Below are 19,863 nucleotides of genomic sequence, written 5' to 3'. Positions count from 1 at the left end.
CATATTTACTTATTAAGTTAATAATAAATCATCTTTAAATAAATTTTTCCACGAATTGAACTCATTTTGTTAGGCTAACATTTATTCCTAATATTGAGTTTATAATCCAAAAAAAAAAGATTTGTATTTGAAATCAGCTCTCTAGACAATTTATTTACTCTGTTGAAAACGAACAACAGTAGAGGCAATTTAGGATGAACTTCACCATATTTAATGTCCGGTAAAATTAATGAGTTACGTAACGTGTATTTTGGGGGAGAAATTTGCTTGCAAGTTCTTTTCTGTCTCACCAGCCTCTTCCCCTTCTTTCCAGATCACTGAATTTTCCTACGAGAGGATTTTTTTTTTTTTTTTTAATGAATTACAAGTGAGGAAAGTTCCACTCTCATTATTATGCGTTTGTGCGACGTCCATCAGGCTCGTAGCATGCGAGGGCCGAAAATATACCACTTGGGTTTTGCAATAGGCATCAATTTTTTTTTTTTTGTTTAAATATTTAATTCTAAAATATATTACATCAAAATTTTTTAAAAAAATTTATGTAGATGTTTAACTATAATATTTGCAATATTGCCATTATTTGGAGTAAAAAACGAGAGGGAAAAAAAAAATATCATGGTTAAACTAAACAGTTGAGTACAGTTTTTTTTTTTTTTAGCTTTCCTCTTTTGACAGCAATTAATGAGTTTTTCACTGATGCTACCCTAAGATTGACTTTCATTTCTCTAATAAGCTTCAGAACTATGCCCATCGGACACGAATCTAAAGTTATTTCCTTAATATTGAGTCCTATTTTATCCTTAATTAAAAAAAATCTTATTTTCTGCATTATTAAAGCCTTACTTTCTCTCTTTTGTAAAATTATATTTATTTGTGATTGTACTTATATTTGATAGAGTATTTAATAATTTAAAATAGAATATAAATTATTAATTTCTTTTAATTAGAAACTTAAATCTTCAAATACAAATAGACTTCTACCCATAGAGCATGAAAATATAAGCATACTCTTTCATTAATTTTAGCCTCTTATGCGAGTGATAAAAATAGCAAGTTTTCAAAAATAAAATATTACATTTATTCAAAAACATGATTCATTGCTATCAGGAAAATTATTCTTCTCCATCTAAATTATAAAAAAAAAAAAAATAATTGTCTAAATATTTTTTTCTCTTATATAGAAATTATATTATACTTATATTATAATATTTATTAATAAATTATAAAATTTTCAATCTACAAAAAACAATAATTGCCAGTTTTTTTTTAAACAATAAATAATTTTTAAAATTTAAAAACATGAAAAATTATATTCTATTGTTAAAAATAATATTTTATTAAATCAAAATTAATTTGTGCTAATAATTAAGCTAAAAATTGACCTAATTGAACATTGAACTTTATTGCTAAATTTAAATTAACAAGTCTGCCTCAACCCATCACTTTTTATTTTTCAACTTGTTGATTTCAACTCCCACATTCACAGGATGATGACAGGTTCAGCTTTGGGAAACAATGGCAAAAACATAAAGATCGGGTTGAGGAAAAAACAAATAAAATAAGAAACTTCCACATACAAAAATAGTACAAAACCTGGTTCTGATTACAACACAATCGCAGTCAGAAAACCCTCACAACAAGACATACGTCTAGAAACAAACACCAAAAAATAATGAGGAAATTTCCAAAAGTTGGTTATACCCAAGGAATAAACATGAGAATAACCAAGACCATAAATAATGTATGGCAATCGTATATCAACAGCAAATTGAATCAAAGAAACAAAAAATACACATCTGTGCGTTGAAGCCACACCCCTCAGCCATCCAAAAAAAAAAGAACTGGAAACCTGATTTTGAAATATAAGACTATCAACCCCCAGAGTGGGAGACTGGAGTAGTTTCAAAGTGGCCATCTTTAAAAAAATTTATGAACTGTTGTGGCAAAGCATGCTCCACCTACAAAAAGAAAGATGCATAAATTAATTTAAAATTTCATAATTCACGTATACAAGCAATTTTTGTATAGCATATTAGTGAACATTTTACTCCAACATAATACATCTTCAAATTGATCTCCCAAACATGCCAAATGTATGACCAGTGAATGACAAAATTTGTGGCAGTTTATTCTTATAGATGTTTATGTCGACTTTTGCATCATAAAACTTTGTGACTATAACATCATGCATTTGAAAAGTTATCCACATCTAGCACCAAAATAAAGGCCAGCTTCTTCAGTTGGCTGGTCCAAATAATATAGAAATCTAGCTTTCATTATCGTGGATTGTAAACCTCAAGAATCTAGAGCTAAAGATCCATAAATCAACTGGGATCCAAAGTCATATCATTAATCTAGCCAAACAATGCATTTTTCAAAAATGCTAGACATCCCCCAAAAACCATCTATTTAACCCCACTTAAATGTTGGTAAAATCGATCCGCTCGAAATCACATAGATAGCATATAATAATATTCCCACCATGTCACAAAATATCTGCAGAGGTTGACAGCCACAGGTGTACAATTTAATTAGGCAGGCGTGTCATATTGAAAGCTCATAGAAGTCAAAGGCAAAAAGGATCTCAAAATAGTGCCTAACATTTTTATACTCGATGCACTCTGAAAATGTCTTCCTATGCTACTATACACAAGCCAACAATTAATGCACCTAGGCATTATTCAATCATCAGAAACTTCTAATATGGCAATGTCTAGGACAGATTAAACCATAGCTGCCTTCGGCAAAATCAGAATAAAAAAAGAAAAAAGAAGCCCAAATGCTTGGCAACAAAAATGAATATGATGATTTTTGCTTACACTCTGGAAGGTGAAAGAATCTTTTGTATAAACCACCCAACCACATCCTACGACCTCTTTACATAAACCATAACTTAAGCAGAAAAAGGGGATGATGGATAATCAACTAAGTCTTTGAGAAGTTAACGAAGTCTAAAACTTACCCAATCACCATTAGACTCTGCACCCGGTATCAAAACATTGATCTCGCTTGACTTGGCAGTTGTTATAGATGCTCCCAAAGAATCTTTGCTTAAATATAACAGGCAGCCTGATGTGTTGTCCACAGAAACAGTTGGGGACGAACCCTAGATTTGGCACAATTTCCGTATATCTAAATTAGATCACACCCGTACTACATAAACAAAGAATTGACTTGATATTCTAGAACTTAAATGTAAGGCATTCTAAAAATATTTAGGGATTCTACACAGAAAATTTATAAATAATATAGAAAATACCTGGCATTGCACCTCAACACCACTGCAATTTACAATCTCACAAGCAGCCACAACATCCTGTTTATCAAGTTGAGAATGTGAAGTGAGACATCAAACCTAAAAATATAATCATACCAGAGTAATATTTCTTTTCCTCTTGTCCTTTTTTTTCAAGTTTTGAGATCTTTCGTACTAACCGTAAATACAACTCCCATCTTAGTGCATTTGTCAACTGTTATATTGTTGACTTTCCCTGCAAATTGTCAGAATCAAAATTAGGTTTCTCAGGTTTTCTAAGCAGAAATGCAATGTAGATCCATTGACATATAGCAAAGTTCGTGCATGCTTAGAATGGTTAGCATAAAATAGTAAGGTGATCAGGCTTATAAGAAAATTAAGAGTTACCTTGAATCTGCAAAACAGAATCTTTGCAACCAAAAACATATACAGACTGTTTTGCATCACAGTCATCAATTACTAAATTCTTTCTTCCAATTTGATTTTCAACAACCCACCTGCAAGAAAAAGGACGCAACACACAAATCAAACTCTACATCAACATGGCAGCTCAAATATAAATCAAACGAGAATATAAAAATGAGGCATACTCACTTACGACCCATTTGAAGCTCGAGTTTTGGAGGTCCTGCCTTAGAAAAAGAAGGTGAACTAGTACGGCCTTCCTTCTCACTGGTACCAACAACACCAGTTCTATCTGCACGGTTCTTCGTCTTCATATCAGCTGTGACCTTTCTAAGACCTGAAGAGCAAAAAAAAATAATAATTAAAAAACAAAATCAGAATAGCCCAATATACACTCAAGGGGAAAGGTTTTTATTTAATCTGAAAAGTACCTGCAGTCACAGACTTGCTTGTGTTGATTTCTTGGAAAACAGCAGCCATCCCTTCTTTTGGCTTTGATGACGAAGGCTGAGAAGATTCAGCACTGAAGAGAGAGGCAGGTGGAGGTGGTGGAGGAGCAGGAGCTTTAGATGGAGCAGAAGCTGGTGCTTTGCCTGAAACACCCCATGTTGGGCCCAAGGGATAATGACTCTTAACATAATCCCTCAAACCTGGAAGATATAACTCCTTCATGGCTTTGGCCCACTCAACATGATTTGGGTCCTTGCTTTTGTACTCTACAAGAATCTGAATGTTGCAATGGAGTATGTCAGCAACAAGTTAAGATTAGTTTACTCCTCGGCTAAACAAACTGTTGATGCGCAATTAGATCAAGCAAGTACAGCATTGTAATAGAAGTATCAAATACCAACAATGAAATTAATAAAGATCACCGCTCAATAAAGGTCTAAGCTTCAAATTTTCTTTCCTAACTTGGTACAATTTCCCCTCCTATGAATAGTGACTATTAGGGGTAACATATTGAAGTAGAACCACAAGGAACACTCAAAAGGAAAAGAAATAAACTCACAAATTTTTATTAATTTTCAATTGTCAATAACTCAACTCAACTCAACTAAGCCTTTATCCTGAAAATTTGGAGTCAGCTATATGGATTCTCTTTCTCCACTCTAAACGATCTTAGGTCAATAATAATAATAATAATAATAATAATAAGCTCTAGAATAATACCTAAGTTGCATACATATTTAGAGAATAATATTAATCCTACTACTACTAGGATCAAGAATCCCAAAATTGGAAAACCCTAAATCAATACTAACTAGAAAAATACTAAACCTAATAGAATTCTTTAAATATTCCTAAATAATAGAAATATTACTTCCTAATTAAATTTCCTGAATAATAAAAACCTAAAGTTCTTAACTTTATAATGAAAAATTATATTAAAATAATTCCCTTTTTTTAGAATAAAATAATTCCTCAATTTAGTTTCTGCATCATTCTCCCCTAGTTGGAGAAAAACTCAACATCAAATTTTGTAGTGATAAAGAATTAACTGAATTTGGAGAACAGTTGGCTCTTATCTTCTTCAATATTAGCAATAAGATAGAAACGATGAACTTCATAGTTTCCTTCATATCCATGGAAACATCTGAACATGTAAAATTAATCACAACTATAGCTGAAAGTCACTTCGATTCATTAAGAACAAGAGAATTAGATAAATTTCAATTTCCATTATCTTCTGCACGGCCTGCTCTTCTTCTTTCTCTATCTTCTCTATGGTCTGATACCAAATTAATGTAGAACCACAAAGAACAGTGAGTCAGTGATGCAGACAAGAAAACTAGATTTAGAAATTATTTTTATTTAACTTTTACTTGTGAATTTAAGATCTTTCATTCAAATTTTATGTTATAATTAGGAAGTTTAGGTTCCTATTATTTAGAAATTTTAATTATTTATGAATTCTACTGCTTAGAATTCCTAGTTAGTTTTGTTGGTTTGGTATTCTTAATTAATATTCATTTAGTATTTTGTCAATCATAGTAATAGTAGTAGGACTAGTTATTAAACCATAAATACATATATTGTCTAGGTATATTGGTCAAGATTATTATTGACAATTGAAAATCATTCAAACTTTAGAGAGTTATTTCTTTTCCTTTTGTTTGTTCTATTGGTTCTATAATGACAGAATCAAGGAAAACTATATTTAATAATTGTTTTTATTTATTTGTTAACTGTAAAATTACGATCTTTCATTTAGGTTTTCTATTATAATTGGTTTCTATTATTTATAAAATTGAATTAGAGAATAGTATTTTAATTATTTAGAAAATCTATTATTTAAAATTTCCTAGTTAGTGTCAGTTTTATGTTCCAAGATAGATTGATTTAGTATTTTTTTTATTGTAGGATTCTTAATTCTAATAGTATTAGGATTACTAATATACTACAAATACCTTGTCATCAAGGTATTTTACTAGAGAGCTTATCATTACTGATATGGACAATTGAAAATTAATTAAAAATTTGAGATTTGTTTCTCTTCCCTTTTGAGTGTTCTTTGTGTTCTACATCAAACACTCAAAGAGGAAAAGAAAAAGAACTCTCAAATTTCTATTAATTTTTCAATTGTCAATAATAATAACCACTAGAAAAAATACGCAAGTTACATAGGTATTTATAGGCTAATATTAATCCTACTACTACTAGGATTAGGAATCCCAAAATATGAAAACACTAAATCAATATTAACTAGGAAAATACTAACCCTAATAGATCTCTTTAGTATATTCCTAAATAATAATAGAATTCCTATATAATGAAAACCTAAACTTCTCAATATTACAATGAAAAATTAAATCAAAATAATTCCTTAATTTAATTTTCCTTGACTGCATCACATATCCTGCTTAAAGATGTCATATGTGAATAACATAGTATGATAGCGATATGAAAACAAAAAATAAGAGGGAAAGAATTGCAGAATTAGGAATTAACATCTAATTCTTTAACATCCTCGCCAAGCATCCACTCAATCACTTTTCCATCCTTTGCCTAGAGCAATAAATAATAGGTCCACAAAGAGGCAGTTTCCTAAAGTCAGTGGTTGGCTTCCAGTAAAGCTACGAAGTACCTTGTTGTTGTAAAATTCAGCCATTTGCCAACTCTCTTCAACATGTGCAATAGGCATGCTCATACCTTAAATGAGAGAGCAATTTAATCAAGGACAAGAAAATCATGAATTATATGCTATCAGAATATAAAACCACACAATTTACTTACCACAATCTTTTCCTGTATAGGCAATCCATGCCAAAGCTGTCAGACTGTCAGCAGCAGACTTCAAGTGGTTAAAGAAATCAGATCTCCTTCCCTCTGTCATTGCATTTGCTTTCATGATAACTTCATTCAATGGCTTGAGAAATTCAGCCAACTCCGCAAGGTCAGGTTTCTGCACCAATGAAATAAAACCATTTAACACCACCAAAATCTGATTTACACAATGGAAACAATGTGTTGAAAGTGAAAAGTCAGCGTATGACCAATCTCTGGAGCTAGTCAATAATACTTTGCTATGTTTTAATTTCATCTTTAGAGTTCTCATTCAGTAATTACAACATCAATTCCGACCCGAAAACATTGACACCAAGAGCAAGACTATACCACAATTCAAGAAATGTGTGTTCAAATAAAGATCTTGTCAACCCAAGCATGACATTTTGTTATTAAATATTCCCAAAAAAGATATCGAAAGAAAAATTAAGGAGAGTCAAGTAACCAGTCATTTTTTAACGATTTCCCTCTAATTACGATATTATTTACTTTATTCATTTTCCACTCATAGATATAGATATTAAGAACCACCAGATCAGATACATAAACATAAGATCCATAAAATAAAATTATATCCATGCGAATGATCTGAATCAAATTCATCGAATTTCCCTTTAATCCTACACACTGATGACATAACAGTTCTAGCCCAGAAACACCTCAAAACGTAGAATCCAACCGAGACAAACTATTATTTAATCACTTCTTAAGATGAAAATGCACACGTAATCTAGTAAGCTGTTTCAAAAAATCCCTACTGAATAACTGGACCGAGCATATAACAATTCTACTTCCAGGTTCAATATTCCCGATATTGCATGAACAATTAGACGAATCATTCTTCCTTCAAAGTGGAACAAATGCTACAAACAAAGCTCCATAAAGTAAAAACAAAAATGAAAAAAACCAACGACAAAACCACTACCTGAGTTTGCTTAGCCTTAACGAGAAGCTCCTTCTGAACTCTAAAAGCTTCTTGTACAATCTTCGTAACCTCCAAAACCTGTCCTCCAATCTTCTCAGCAGCAGCCGAAACCCTACCAAAGAACTGCCCTAAGAGATCGTCGAATGCCACAATTGACGGATCCACGGTCACATCAGCTCCACCAAAGTCCGCAACGCCGCGGTCCCTGAATGCCGAAACTGACAGCGCCTCCAACCGCGCCACGGCCGATTCGAGCCTGGAGATCAGCTTTTCCTCCATGGCGCAGAGAAGCCCTACCTCTTTCCCTCCTCACTCTATAGATAACTGACCTTTGTCCCTTTCTTCTCTCTCTGGAAGTTTTTGTCAGAGATAGAGCAGATCTGAAGGACTGATTGCGCCTGTGGATTTTAATGGGAGAAAGCTTTTGCGGTCACCGAAAGTAGAAAAGGGGGAAAGAGAGATTAGTTAACCTTTTCGGAAAGCGATGGGTGGTGGTTTTCGAAGGGAAGACATGGCAGCGGTGGATTTGTCTGGTGAAAAGTCTTGAAAGGAGGTAAAGTTTTCGAAGCTCTCAAAATTTTTAAAAATTTTACTTTCTCAATTCATTAAATTGAAACCATGAATCAAATCGGATTAATAATTTTGGTTTATAGGATTAGTTCAAAACTAGGAGATAAAGGGTTGATTTCTATGCCCTCCTTAAATCTAAATTGAAATCATTTTGAACTAGTGGTTTTAAATGGGAATCAACCTAATTCAACATTTTTCTTATTTTTTTTAAAAATCATATTAGATTCTTTTATTTTTTTTTTTTACATTAAAACCGAGGCTGAATTAGAATTAAATTGAAAATAGACAAATTGCATCAAATCATTTCGAATCGAAAATCGATCCGAATCATGAGGTCACCGGAAGTAGAATAAACCGGTGGTCGGTTTACTCAAGGTGCGTTTTTTTGGCAAATATGAGATGACACGTATTGGTTGGAGAGGATTTCAATTGAATCACAAACCAAAACCATTGATTTAGTATGAAATCCAACCAAAATAAATAGAAAATCACCTAATAAATGACTTTGGAAGCCTCTCAGAAAACCAACGGCAAATGCTAATGAATCTTCTTAAATAACACCCCCGTCAAATATTCAAGGTTACCCATGTAATTGGAGAAGGGCTTTACGCTAATGGCACTTGCTGTCTAGTCATTTCCAAAATGAGAATAATTCACTAAATTCAGAGTAAGGGAAGTTTTGGCAACCTGAGACAAAATAAAAACCAACCGAATCAATAGGAAGGGAAGCCCCTAAAAACTATAAAGATTCGCCCATTTTCAAATCCATCTTATAACAGTGCAAAAATCAGTGCTTAATCCCAATATAACCTTCTGTAGGCTGCTTGGAAGTTCCAACGAAGCTACTGCAAATAAGAGACGTTAAAAAATAAGATTAAGATGAAATTTGAATCACATTGTCTGTACAACCATATTTGCTGCTGAGAACATAAATAAATACACTTTTTTTTTTAAATAAATCACTTATAAAAGAAGAATTCAATTAATTTTTATAATATCACATTTAATTTCTAATTTTTTAAAATGAAAAAACATTTTAAGTAAAAAAAATTAAAATTTTCCATTTCAAATATAAGAATTAACAAAAGAAAATTTAATTAAATAAAATAATGACAGAATTCTACATTTTAAATAAGGGACCAGCATCAAAAAAAAGTATTATAAGCTATTTTCATCATGAACGCTTTATTCACAAATCTCAACCGGTGAAGACTAAACCTTCCAGTATTTACAGTCTACAAACCACATCCCAACTTATCAATTTCAATATATGGATCAAAGAACTCCAAATAAAATTTCAAGTTACACACTCAGTTTCGTAACACATTGATTTTGGAATTCAAGAGTCAAGAAGTATGACATAAAGTATCAACTTGATCAAAGTGACACGACCCTATAAAGAGAGGAGCGACTCCCTGAAAGACCCTTTGGGGAGCTAGATAGCCTTTAGGTAATTTCTCATATTATTTTATCTGTTATTTAACTGTTTTCGGGAGCGGCGACAAATGACAATTGTGTTAGAACAAAACTTCTCCTTCGTAGGCAAACATGAGAAAATCATTATTGCTAGAGCCCATTTCCGCTCGCAGGAAGACAAGCCATTTGATTTCGTTTTATTGCATGAAAGACGATGTCTTAATTGGCAGGGACAAGAACATCCCACAAGTGTACTGCAATACAGAATCCACCATTTAAATAAGGAGAACAGCATGTGTTATATGAAGGTGAAACTATTAATTTCACTGTCTGAAAGGACTAAATCCTGAGTTAATAAGATCATCAAATGTTGATCTGCTTTTTGTCTTTGACTTTGGCTTTTAAGTCTTAGGACCCACCTTCTCTCCACCCCCGCCGGCGGGGGGTCGGAACAGCCCCATTTTGTTTCCCCCTTACTTAACCTTACCTTTCTTTTATTTATTTTTTTTTATTTTTGAAAGCCTCAAGCTTACCCTTGATGTAGGTTGTTGAAAAGGACAGGAGAAGAACAAATTCGTTGGAAAAGGAAATATGAACAATAAGTTTGATTCTAAGAAAAAGTAGTTCTAACTCTTGGCACACTTGACAAAGGGAAAATTCGACATCCTAAGTAGTCTATCTATAATTTGCACATGAAGACACAGACTCGCATTAAGGGACATGTGTGCTAATGTATAATCGTGTTGATAGGGCTTGTGATATAGCAATTGGTGATTGCAGTAAACTAGGACACAGCAACCAATTACAACAATATATTAGTGAAAGCAACAGAATTTCTACCATGATGACCAAGGCAGAGGCTTCCCATGCGTGGTAACTGACTGAATTTTGAAGCTTCTGCATCTTTCTTTGTCCCTTCAGAAACCGGCCATCTCTGATATCTCTATTATATTCTTAAGGATATAGCGCAAGCAAAACAAAGGATCGGTGTCTGCATTAAGTAGAAACATAGAAGGATCGTACTGATTTACTGAGAGTTCTGTCATAGATAACATAAGCTAGACGTTTCAAATATATATCAATCAACATTCATCAGAATGTACATGTTAGCCTAAAATACTGATAAAAGATTTTGATATTCATGAGAAGTAAGCTGAGATTTCACATATCCAAATATGATCCATATTTACAAGGCTCATTTTAACTCTAAGATGCCTAATGCATCATCAAAATGTGGAATATCCAAAAGGTTAAAAGGTAAAATATACACATTGAGTACACATGTCTGTATAGTTGTATACCAAATAAAAAATTATACTACAAAATAATTTGAAATCAGGAACTACTATTCTTCAAACCAACAACAATCATCTTCGCTTTGATCTTTCTACATCACTCTCCCCTGCATGCTTGGTTGGATGTGGAACTTTGTTGGACACAGCTGCATGAGAAGGGGGAAGATCTTTCTCCCTAATTGATCTAAGTTCCTGCAGCAACCGGGCAAAAAAAAAAACTCTCAACTGAGGTTTATTTTGTTATTTTTTTTAATAAAAATGAAAATCCACGAGTTTGAGCACAGAAAGCTTTTAAATTTGCAACTGAAGAAGGAGAACCAACTAACAGCAGATTAATAGGCTCATCAAAAACTTCTTCTGAAAGTAAGAGTACAAAAGTATACAAATGGCTAAATTTGTGGCAAATAACTAGCGACTAGTAAGAAATTCTAAAGTATGAATTCAAATCTATTAAGAAAAGAACAAGTAAAAAAGGTTTTTCTTGCAGTTGCTGCAGTAGTTAAAATCCAGAATGGCAACCCTCAAGTAGATTCTATTGCAACAAATTAAGACCGGCATGACATATGCCAGTGTCCCTAATGCATTAACAGAACATATACAGTATTGATGCTATATAACAATGATTTTGAGAAGAGCAGGTGTTAAGGGAGTCAATTGCCAAGTACAGTGATACACAAAATCTCATTTGCAACTATATGAGCATCCTTGCTGGCTAATACTTCTATTGAATTTTTATGAAATATTTATGAAATCAATACAAACAGAATGAGGAGAATTCAAAGCAACATTCATGAAAATAGTAGAAAGCACATAACAAACATTATTGTTCAAAATTATACATAATATAAGAGGCATAGGTGGACTTACAGCACGAAAAGGAAAGTCATCTGCATCAAGCATATGAACGACTTGCCCCATTTTTGGTCGCTTAATGGCATCCAAATCTATACATCGAAGACAAACAAGCAAGGTTCGTTTAAAAGCTCTTGGAGAAGGCTGAACTTCAATTAGAGGGTCTAAAACCTCTTCTCCACGATGACTGGCCACCATTCCTTTAAACCAGTCAACCAAGTTCATCTAAGATAAATTCAACAGAAACAGAGTTATGTTGGTGTTGTCTCTTTAATATCCATGCAACAGTAACAAAACTTGATAATCACCTCTCCAGCTGGCCTGGAGTAATCAATTGGGCTCCTTCCTGTTATCATCTCCATAAGAAGAACTCCAAAACTATACACATCACTCCCCTCATTAAGCATACCTGTACTTGCATAATCAGGGGAAACATATCTGGAACAAAATGACAACAAATTAATGTTAAAGGTTTACATGTCATTCACATTTATTTTTAAAGGTTTACTTGTCATTCACATCTAAGTTTCAATAGCTCAGTATTGAATAACCGAATTAGGAATGCAAGAAAGTACAAACCCGAATGTTCCCATAACACGGGTAGTGACATAGCTCGACTCAGAACCCAGAAGCTTGGCCAATCCAAAGTCAGAGACCTTTGGATTCCATTTTTTATCCAGAAGTATATTACTGGATTTTACATCACGGTGCACGACTTTAGGTTCTAAACCTTCATGCAAATAGGCTAGCCTGCAGCAGATATAGGAACCCATAAAACTTCATAGAAAAAGAAAGATAGGAAATGTGTAACTAAAAAGGGAAAAAAAAAGTTCCATGAAATTGTCAGCCAGCAACAACTACAGTTCCTGAAGCTTTGCCAAAGAACACCATCAAGTCAATCCAATGAAGTGGCGGTTACAGAAAAGTATAATTTCAAACAGAAGATACAAAGTGAGATGAATTACAGGATCAATGAAAGTTGCAAGAGAAATGATGGAAAATTCCATATTCAGAACTTTATTGGTGCTCAAATAATTAATGTCGACTGATTAACAAAATCAACACTATTAGCATCTTTTGGAACCAAAAACTAACAAAAATTTAAGGCTCAAGGAAACAAGAATATTGCACCCTTTTGCTGTCCCAATGGCAATCTTCATTCGGATATCCCAGGTTAGAGGGCTAACAGGTCCTACATCACCATGTAACCATTGCTCTAAATTCCCATTGTCAACATATTCATAAACAAGCATCCTGCAAGGCCAATGAAATCACCCATGAGCAGAAAGAAGAAAATAATTCTCAATTTAAATGCACAATAACAGAGCCAAACTGGCATATGGAAATACCTCCGAGCACCTTCTGCGCAATATCCAATTAGACCGACCAAGTTCTTATGCCTTACTTTTCCAATGGCTTCAACTTCCACCCTGAACTCCTTCTCAGCCTGACCCCTACAAATACAAAACTCACAGCATATGAACTTTAGTCCAGATTTTTTTTTTCAGGTAGTCATTAAAATAATTAGAATGTTCTTAAAGTAACAGAGATGTTATGAAACATTGCAATTCTGCTTCACAAATTCCCTCAGGAGATAGATTTTCTTTTTAATAGGAGACAAAGATGCAGGTATTTGAACATTAATATCATACTCAGCAATTAGGCTACTAATACAATAGCAACTACAAATTTATTGTTATTAATATTGACCAACTGGAGAAGTAAAAATAGATGATTCCCTATCCATAATTTTCTATGAAGAAAAAATAATTGATGGTCTATAGCCATGGTTATTCCATAAACCCAACTGGATACGGTACACTGTTTGGAATACCACATCCTGAAAAAAGTCAAATGAGATCAACACCTATGCATCTTGATGACAAAAAAGTTAAAAGTAAGCTCATAGGTAACGTTAAAATAGTTGAAGTTTGAGAAAGTTCGAATCGATGAGAAATAAAAATGAAAAAGAACTAAAGAGGGAAGAAAGCAGCCATCTGCTTTTCCTAAACCCCACACCAAAGAACATCTGGCACCGACACACAAAGATGATACCGGTCCAGATTATATCTTTTCTTACTTCCAATTAACATTGACTATAGCAACTAAAGTAAAACAGAAAATTTCTTTGAAACCATTTTCTAGAGAAACAAAAAGAATCCTAAACATGAATTTCCAATTACTTTAGAGAACACTCACTTGTTGTTAAGCAGATTCTTCACAGCCACCACAGACCCATCCTTTAATACTCCTCTATACACAACGCCGTATCCTCCTTCACCGATCACATTCTCCTCCGAGAATCCACGTGTCGCAATCTCCAGCTCATTCAAGCTATACCAGCGGCCCCACCCGATATTCTGCTGTGCCTCCATCGACGACACGTCACTACTCGTGCTGCAAGACGCTTCATCACTCTCTCCACTTTTCTTCTGCTTCGGCTTCCCTTCTCCGATCTCCAAATCAACAACAGCCTCAATCTCCTTCTTCTTTATGAAATTCACATCTCCAGTTTTGACCTCCTCTTTCTCGTCATTTCCTTTCCGATCCAAAGCATTTATTTCTACAATTTCTTTGGATACTAACGGGATCAAACCGGAACTCTGCTTAGAGAGCACTTTGCTCCGTTTCCGGGAAATCCTGTTCAAGCGGATGCATAGGAAAACAAGAAGTAAAACTAAAAGTATGCATAGTGAAATAATTGCGATCAAAACATAGAGCTTTAGATTGAGAAATGATGTTTTTGAGGTGAGCTTGTGAGGCAAAGAGTTGCCAGTGTTGTTGTAGGAGGAGGTATCGGTGCCGGAGGCCGACATTGAGCGGTTACCGGCAGGTAGCGGAAGGGAATTCGATGGGAGAAATGTGAGTGTTTGGTTGACGAGAAAGTTGCGGGAATCAGTGGAAAATTTAAGAGTTTGCAGGGAAAAAAGAGAACGGGGCGAGGAGGAAAAATAAAAGTGCGGTTTCAACGGATAAAAAATTACAAAGTAAAGGCCAAATAGCAAAGGAGAAGAAGCAGACAGGTTGAAGGAAACGTTGAGTTACGAGTTACATTTTGTGCCTGCGTATCTTAGTTTATTACAAAAATGACACTCAGAAGTAAACCGGTAATAAAACAGAAAATTTTACCAATTGGATGAGATATTTATATAATAATTTATATAAATCAATTAAAATATATAAATTTTAATATATATATTTTATTTATAAATTATAAAATATTTTTATAAAATTGAACTTATAATAATTATATTTAAACTAAATAAATAAATAATATTTGACTTTAAAACTATTTTTATTTATTTAAATATAAACATATATTTTATTGCTTGCTGTTGTATTAAATGTTTATTATAAAATTTTTATAAAATTATTTTTTTTTTAATTTCATGGTAATAAATATTTAATTTAAAAATATTAAAGTGCCTATACCTATTTTATTATCCAAGCCTTGAATGCGAGTAATGAACATTAAAATCTTTGCTTGAATGGGTGAACCGCATGATTTTTTTTGTTTTTTAATAAAAAAAAATAGGACAATCTAGGTACGACGATCATAATTTTCTTAGATTCAAAGCCCGAGGTCAAGAGTTAACGTTCTTAATTTATTCTAACCTCAAAGAAATGACGTACCATCGAATCTGAGATAATACATTATGAAATGAATATCTGGATAATCACAAGAATTTACTCTCTTATCTATATATATAGCATATCACTCGTTAGCACACGTCAAATTCGAGTCTTTATTCTTTAAATTTCTTTATAAAAAAATAAATAAATACTTTGCTGCTCAATTTGCAGAATATTTCTCCAATTATTTGGGGCTGTGTTTGCAAAGGCCTAGGTAATTAGTAATTAGCAATTAACAATCCAAAGTCACAATCTTAAGAAAAAAAAAAATTAATCATTAAGCTTAGAAAAATTACACAACACTTTGTTTCCAAGTTCCTTAATTTGGAACGAAAGATTAATTAGCAATGTAACAGTCTTCATGTCTGTAGTTGAGACAAATAATCTAGGGTTGGTTAATAAGTTTCAACAACCCACCATTTCAATAGACCATAGATTAATAGGCCAATGAGCACCTTACGTAGACCACAATTTACCACAAGAAAATAAAAAATAAAATAAAATAAAATAAGAAATTGAACTACTACTCCAACAGGTCGTCTGTCTTAGCCAGGTTGCATGTCATGAGTGACAAACGTAACTTGCCACCTATATGGCCACTTAACTATTAATTCAGTGGTCAAATAATTATAATATAACCTCTCTTGAAAAAATAAAAAATTTATAATATATTGTAATTCCCTTTTTTTTGTTTTTTTTATTGTAAGTCCCTTCAACTTTAATGGGTAACTCACTTATTTTTTTTTGGTAGAATTAGGTTATAAAAAAATAATAACAATGGATTAAAGTATCCCTATATTTAATTAAAATATAAAAATAATAATAATAAATAAATACATTTAAATAATAATAAAATTTAAAAAATAAAAAATTAATATTTTCTTAATTTTTTAAGATGATAAATAAAATGAGATAATTTTTATTTTTTAAATATCACTTGAAATGAAAGAGGATGTGCTTTAGTTTAGCCTCGTTGGTGGTTTGGGATATGCTTATGTTTACTTTGTTTTAAATTTTAATCATAAATAATTTATTTTGTTTATTTAATATTGCAGTAAGGTGATATAATAGTGCTACTGGTGGTTTTCGAGTCTTAGTCTTATTGACACGTAAGCTTGCAACAAGAGAAAAAAAGTGAGGTGAATGACTTTCTGACAGGTCATTCCGACGCTTAAATTAGAAATTTATTTTTAAGAGATAAGCCAGAAAATATTTTAGTAGAAAAGAATCATAGAGTGAGTCAGCGTACCTATTTTTAGTCCTTTGATTAATATTTATAGACTTTTTTAAGAAATAATCGCTACTTTATTTATGATGGTGATCTTTATTAAATCTCTAAGGTGATCTTGGTGAAATCGGCTCTTTACTGGATTATATGAATGATTATCACTCGATCCGTAAAATTCGGGCTCTGTTTAACAATTACCGTTATTATTATTTGGTATGACTTTTGTTTGCCTTTTTTAGCGAATAAAGCTTTTGTTCGATCTTGTCCTGCTCGACTCGTTAAATCTTTTAATTTGCACTTTTATTTTACTTTTTTTTCTATCACATTGAGAGTATTTTTATCTTTGACTTTTCATACCGATCATAATTTTAACTATTTAACTTTGTTTTTTTGGAGTATAATATCATATACTTTTTGTATATCATTAAGATTAAAAAAAATTCAAAAATGAGAAAAATGTTTTTCATAATTCAATTTTAAAATTCAAAGAATAATGAAAAGTAAATTCCCTTATTAATTAAGTTACTGAAATATATGCAGATGTATTGATCAATTCATGTGACAGGAATTCAATCTACAAATCTTGAATCCTTATGAGCTGTCCCGTGTTATAAGTTGTTGGCGCGAGGGCGCATTTAATGAGGGGCTGCAAATTCTGCTGCGGATAGAAAATGTTTGTTTTTTTTTTTCCCGAAAATGCGATAGAAAATGGTTACTTTGACCTTCGAATCTGATTGGCTTCTTGTAAAATTTGGCTTAAATAAGGTCATTTTTGGAGTACAGATATACATCTTACAAACAGAAGTGGCCTATCTGATAAGGATGGGGCCATCCCATTTGGCAATTATTATTATTACTATTTTTTATTTGAAAGTTGGCAATTATTAATTATTATTATTATTTAATTGGAATTTTGGAACTATATGGGATGTATTGATGCTATTGAAGGAGGGAGCGTACGTCAACACGCGATGCCTCGTTCCGAAATCATTTTTGTTGACAAATGCATTTAGGCGAGATAACAGTTAAATATTTAAATTTTAATTTATAATATATTTTTTTAAATTTTTAATTTAAAGAATATAAAATTTTATAATTTTTAATTTAATTAACATAAAATTATTTATGATCTTGGATAGTCATTTTTAAATTATTTTTATTGAACAGACATTAATTAAATTAAAAAAATTATATTTTATTTTTATTAATAATTTTTCTATTCATGTTTCTGACAATTTAATTTACATAAAATAATGATTTAATAACATATAATATGTTTATTTAAAATTATTAATTTATGAAAATATTATTTATTTTAATGTGATAAACAATACGTTAATATAAATAATTAAATTAAGAGAATTTATATTACTTAAATTAAAGATAAAAATTTTATATTATAAATTAAAATTTAAATATCCTATTGTTATATACATCTGGTATTATTTATATAATTTTTTCAAGTGAAATTGTTGATATATATATATATATATATATATATATATATATATTAGTTATTTTCTTTTTTTTATCACATTAACTCACTTTTATAGATTATTATTATTATTATAAGAATTAATTTTAAAGTATAAATGTGATGTTTTTTACTTGATTAATATATACAAAAGAGATATATCTTAAAATAATTTGAAATTATATATTGAATATTATTATAATTTAAATTTTAATAGGTATACTTCTATAATTAATTATCAATTAATTTTAATATATATATGAATGAAGAGCAAAATTATGCAGGGATAAAAATATCTTTATACGTTTATATTATCTAGAAAAAAAATATATGATAACTAATATCATTAATGTAAATTAAAATTTTAAGTCTATTTGAAAAATAATTCTATTTATACTAAAAATTCAATTATATAACTCTATAATCCTAATCCTTTAATCAAAAGTACATACATAATATTAAATTTTTGATGTTGATAAAAATACCTAAAATTATAAACCTTATTAATATTTTTATTCTTCACTTTTCCCTTCATTATTGTAACACCCTGATTTTTCTTCTTCACCTTTCCTTCTTCATCCATATTTTCTATTTACATTCATATTTTCCATTTACATTGCATTCTTATATTATATTTTAATAATCATTCCTTCTTCATCCATATTTTCTATTTACATTCATATTTTCTACTTATATTACATTCTTATAATATATTTTAACAATCATATTTATTTTAATTTTATTTAAATTTGTATTCAATTAATGTGTTCATAAAAAGAGTTTTAATCAAACATATTTTAATTTAAATTAAATTATCAATTCTAATTCTATTTTAATTTGTATTCTAATAATATGTAAGTTAACAATATTTGACTATTTAATTCATAAAATTTATTAAAACATCAAAAATATTATTTATAAAAATCATTTATGCTTATTATTTAAAATAAAATTAATTTAAAATTGTAATTTACAAAAAAATATAAAATATGAATATATAATGTCAAATTTAAATACTCATTCATTTTAAACTTTATAAATTTTATACCATTAAATAATTATCCAAACATTCATAGATATTTATAGCCATATTAAGGTGTGAAATTTATATATGATTTAAATTATATAAACAACATTTCATTATAAATTATATATATATATATATATATATATATATATATATAATTTCAATGTGCCGTCCATGTCCGTCTTTCATACTTAGTTTTCCGGTGGGTCACAATCCTAATCCTTATCCCTTAAATCTGACATTCAAATTTTGTTTTTTGCATTTATTATTGTTTGTATTCAAATTTTGTTTTTTGCATTTATTATTGTTTGTATTCAAATTTTTAATTTTCTTTTTTTTTTTCTATGATTTTAGAGTGAATTAGTTTTCAATGTAAGCCTTACGTTGAAAGCGTTTCCATAAGCACAACAGAAGATTGATCTTGAGTATCAAATTAATGACTCAATGGTTAAATATTTTATATTATCAAATAAGAAGAAACTGGAGATCAATGGAAG

At 31.0% G+C, this 19,863-nt stretch overlaps 2 protein-coding genes across 3 annotated transcripts; both read right to left on the bottom strand.

The window, feature by feature from the left end:
- Positions 1–1,538: 1,538 nt before the first annotated feature.
- On the bottom strand, positions 1,539–8,487 carry LOC131175940 (cyclase-associated protein 1-like). 2 transcript variants are annotated; one of them, XM_058140733.1, is made up of 10 exons: positions 7,872–8,486; positions 6,896–7,064; positions 6,747–6,811; positions 4,093–4,387; positions 3,851–3,998; positions 3,644–3,753; positions 3,436–3,491; positions 3,260–3,316; positions 2,963–3,106; positions 1,539–1,958 (listed from the first exon to the last, which is right to left on the bottom strand). In XM_058140733.1, the coding sequence occupies exons 1-10, from the start codon at positions 8,148–8,150 to the stop codon at positions 1,872–1,874; spliced, it is 1,410 nt and encodes a 469-aa protein (XP_057996716.1). In that variant the 5' UTR covers positions 8,151–8,486; the 3' UTR covers positions 1,539–1,871. The 2 variants fall into 2 exon arrangements, with proteins under 2 accessions (XP_057996716.1, XP_057996717.1); XM_058140734.1 differs by lacking the exon at positions 1,539–1,958 and having other exon boundaries at positions 3,016–3,153; positions 7,872–8,487.
- Positions 8,488–10,974: 2,487 nt separating this feature from the next.
- On the bottom strand, positions 10,975–14,994 carry LOC110649069 (probable receptor-like serine/threonine-protein kinase At4g34500). Its single transcript, XM_021803479.2, has 7 exons — positions 14,204–14,994; positions 13,354–13,458; positions 13,136–13,258; positions 12,584–12,754; positions 12,313–12,442; positions 12,020–12,229; positions 10,975–11,344 (listed from the first exon to the last, which is right to left on the bottom strand). Exons 1-7 carry the CDS (start codon positions 14,818–14,820, stop codon positions 11,225–11,227), a joined length of 1,476 nt encoding a protein of 491 aa, XP_021659171.2. The 5' UTR covers positions 14,821–14,994; the 3' UTR covers positions 10,975–11,224.
- Positions 14,995–19,863: the final 4,869 nt, after the last annotated feature.

This window comes from Hevea brasiliensis, chromosome 18 (assembly GCF_030052815.1).
Source record: "Hevea brasiliensis isolate MT/VB/25A 57/8 chromosome 18, ASM3005281v1, whole genome shotgun sequence".
Classification (NCBI taxonomy): domain Eukaryota; kingdom Viridiplantae; phylum Streptophyta; class Magnoliopsida; order Malpighiales; family Euphorbiaceae; genus Hevea; species Hevea brasiliensis.
Note: the sequence above shows the minus strand (reverse complement) of the source record. Positions and strands in the feature narration are given on the sequence as shown.

What these genes read in the sequence shown, in the direction of transcription:
- LOC131175940 (XM_058140733.1), bottom strand. Translation starts at nt 8,150, where the DNA reads ATGGAGGAAAAGCTGATCTCCAGGCTCGAATCGGCCGTGGCGCGGTTG. An exon ending in CTATACAGGAAAAGATTGTG is followed by an intron (nt 6,812 to 6,895) that starts GTAAGTAAATTG and finishes CTCTCATTTAAG; the next exon opens with GTATGAGCATGCCTATTGCA. An exon ending in AGATGGGAGTTGTATTTACG is followed by an intron (nt 3,317 to 3,435) that starts GTTAGTACGAAA and finishes CTTGATAAACAG; the next exon opens with GATGTTGTGGCTGCTTGTGA.
- LOC110649069 (XM_021803479.2), bottom strand. Translation starts at nt 14,820, where the DNA reads ATGTCGGCCTCCGGCACCGATACCTCCTCCTACAACAACACTGGCAAC. An exon ending in AAGAATCTGCTTAACAACAA is followed by an intron (nt 13,459 to 14,203) that starts GTGAGTGTTCTC and finishes TTGTATTTGTAG; the next exon opens with GGGTCAGGCTGAGAAGGAGT. An exon ending in ACTCCAGGCCAGCTGGAGAG is followed by an intron (nt 12,230 to 12,312) that starts GTGATTATCAAG and finishes AATTTATCTTAG; the next exon opens with ATGAACTTGGTTGACTGGTT.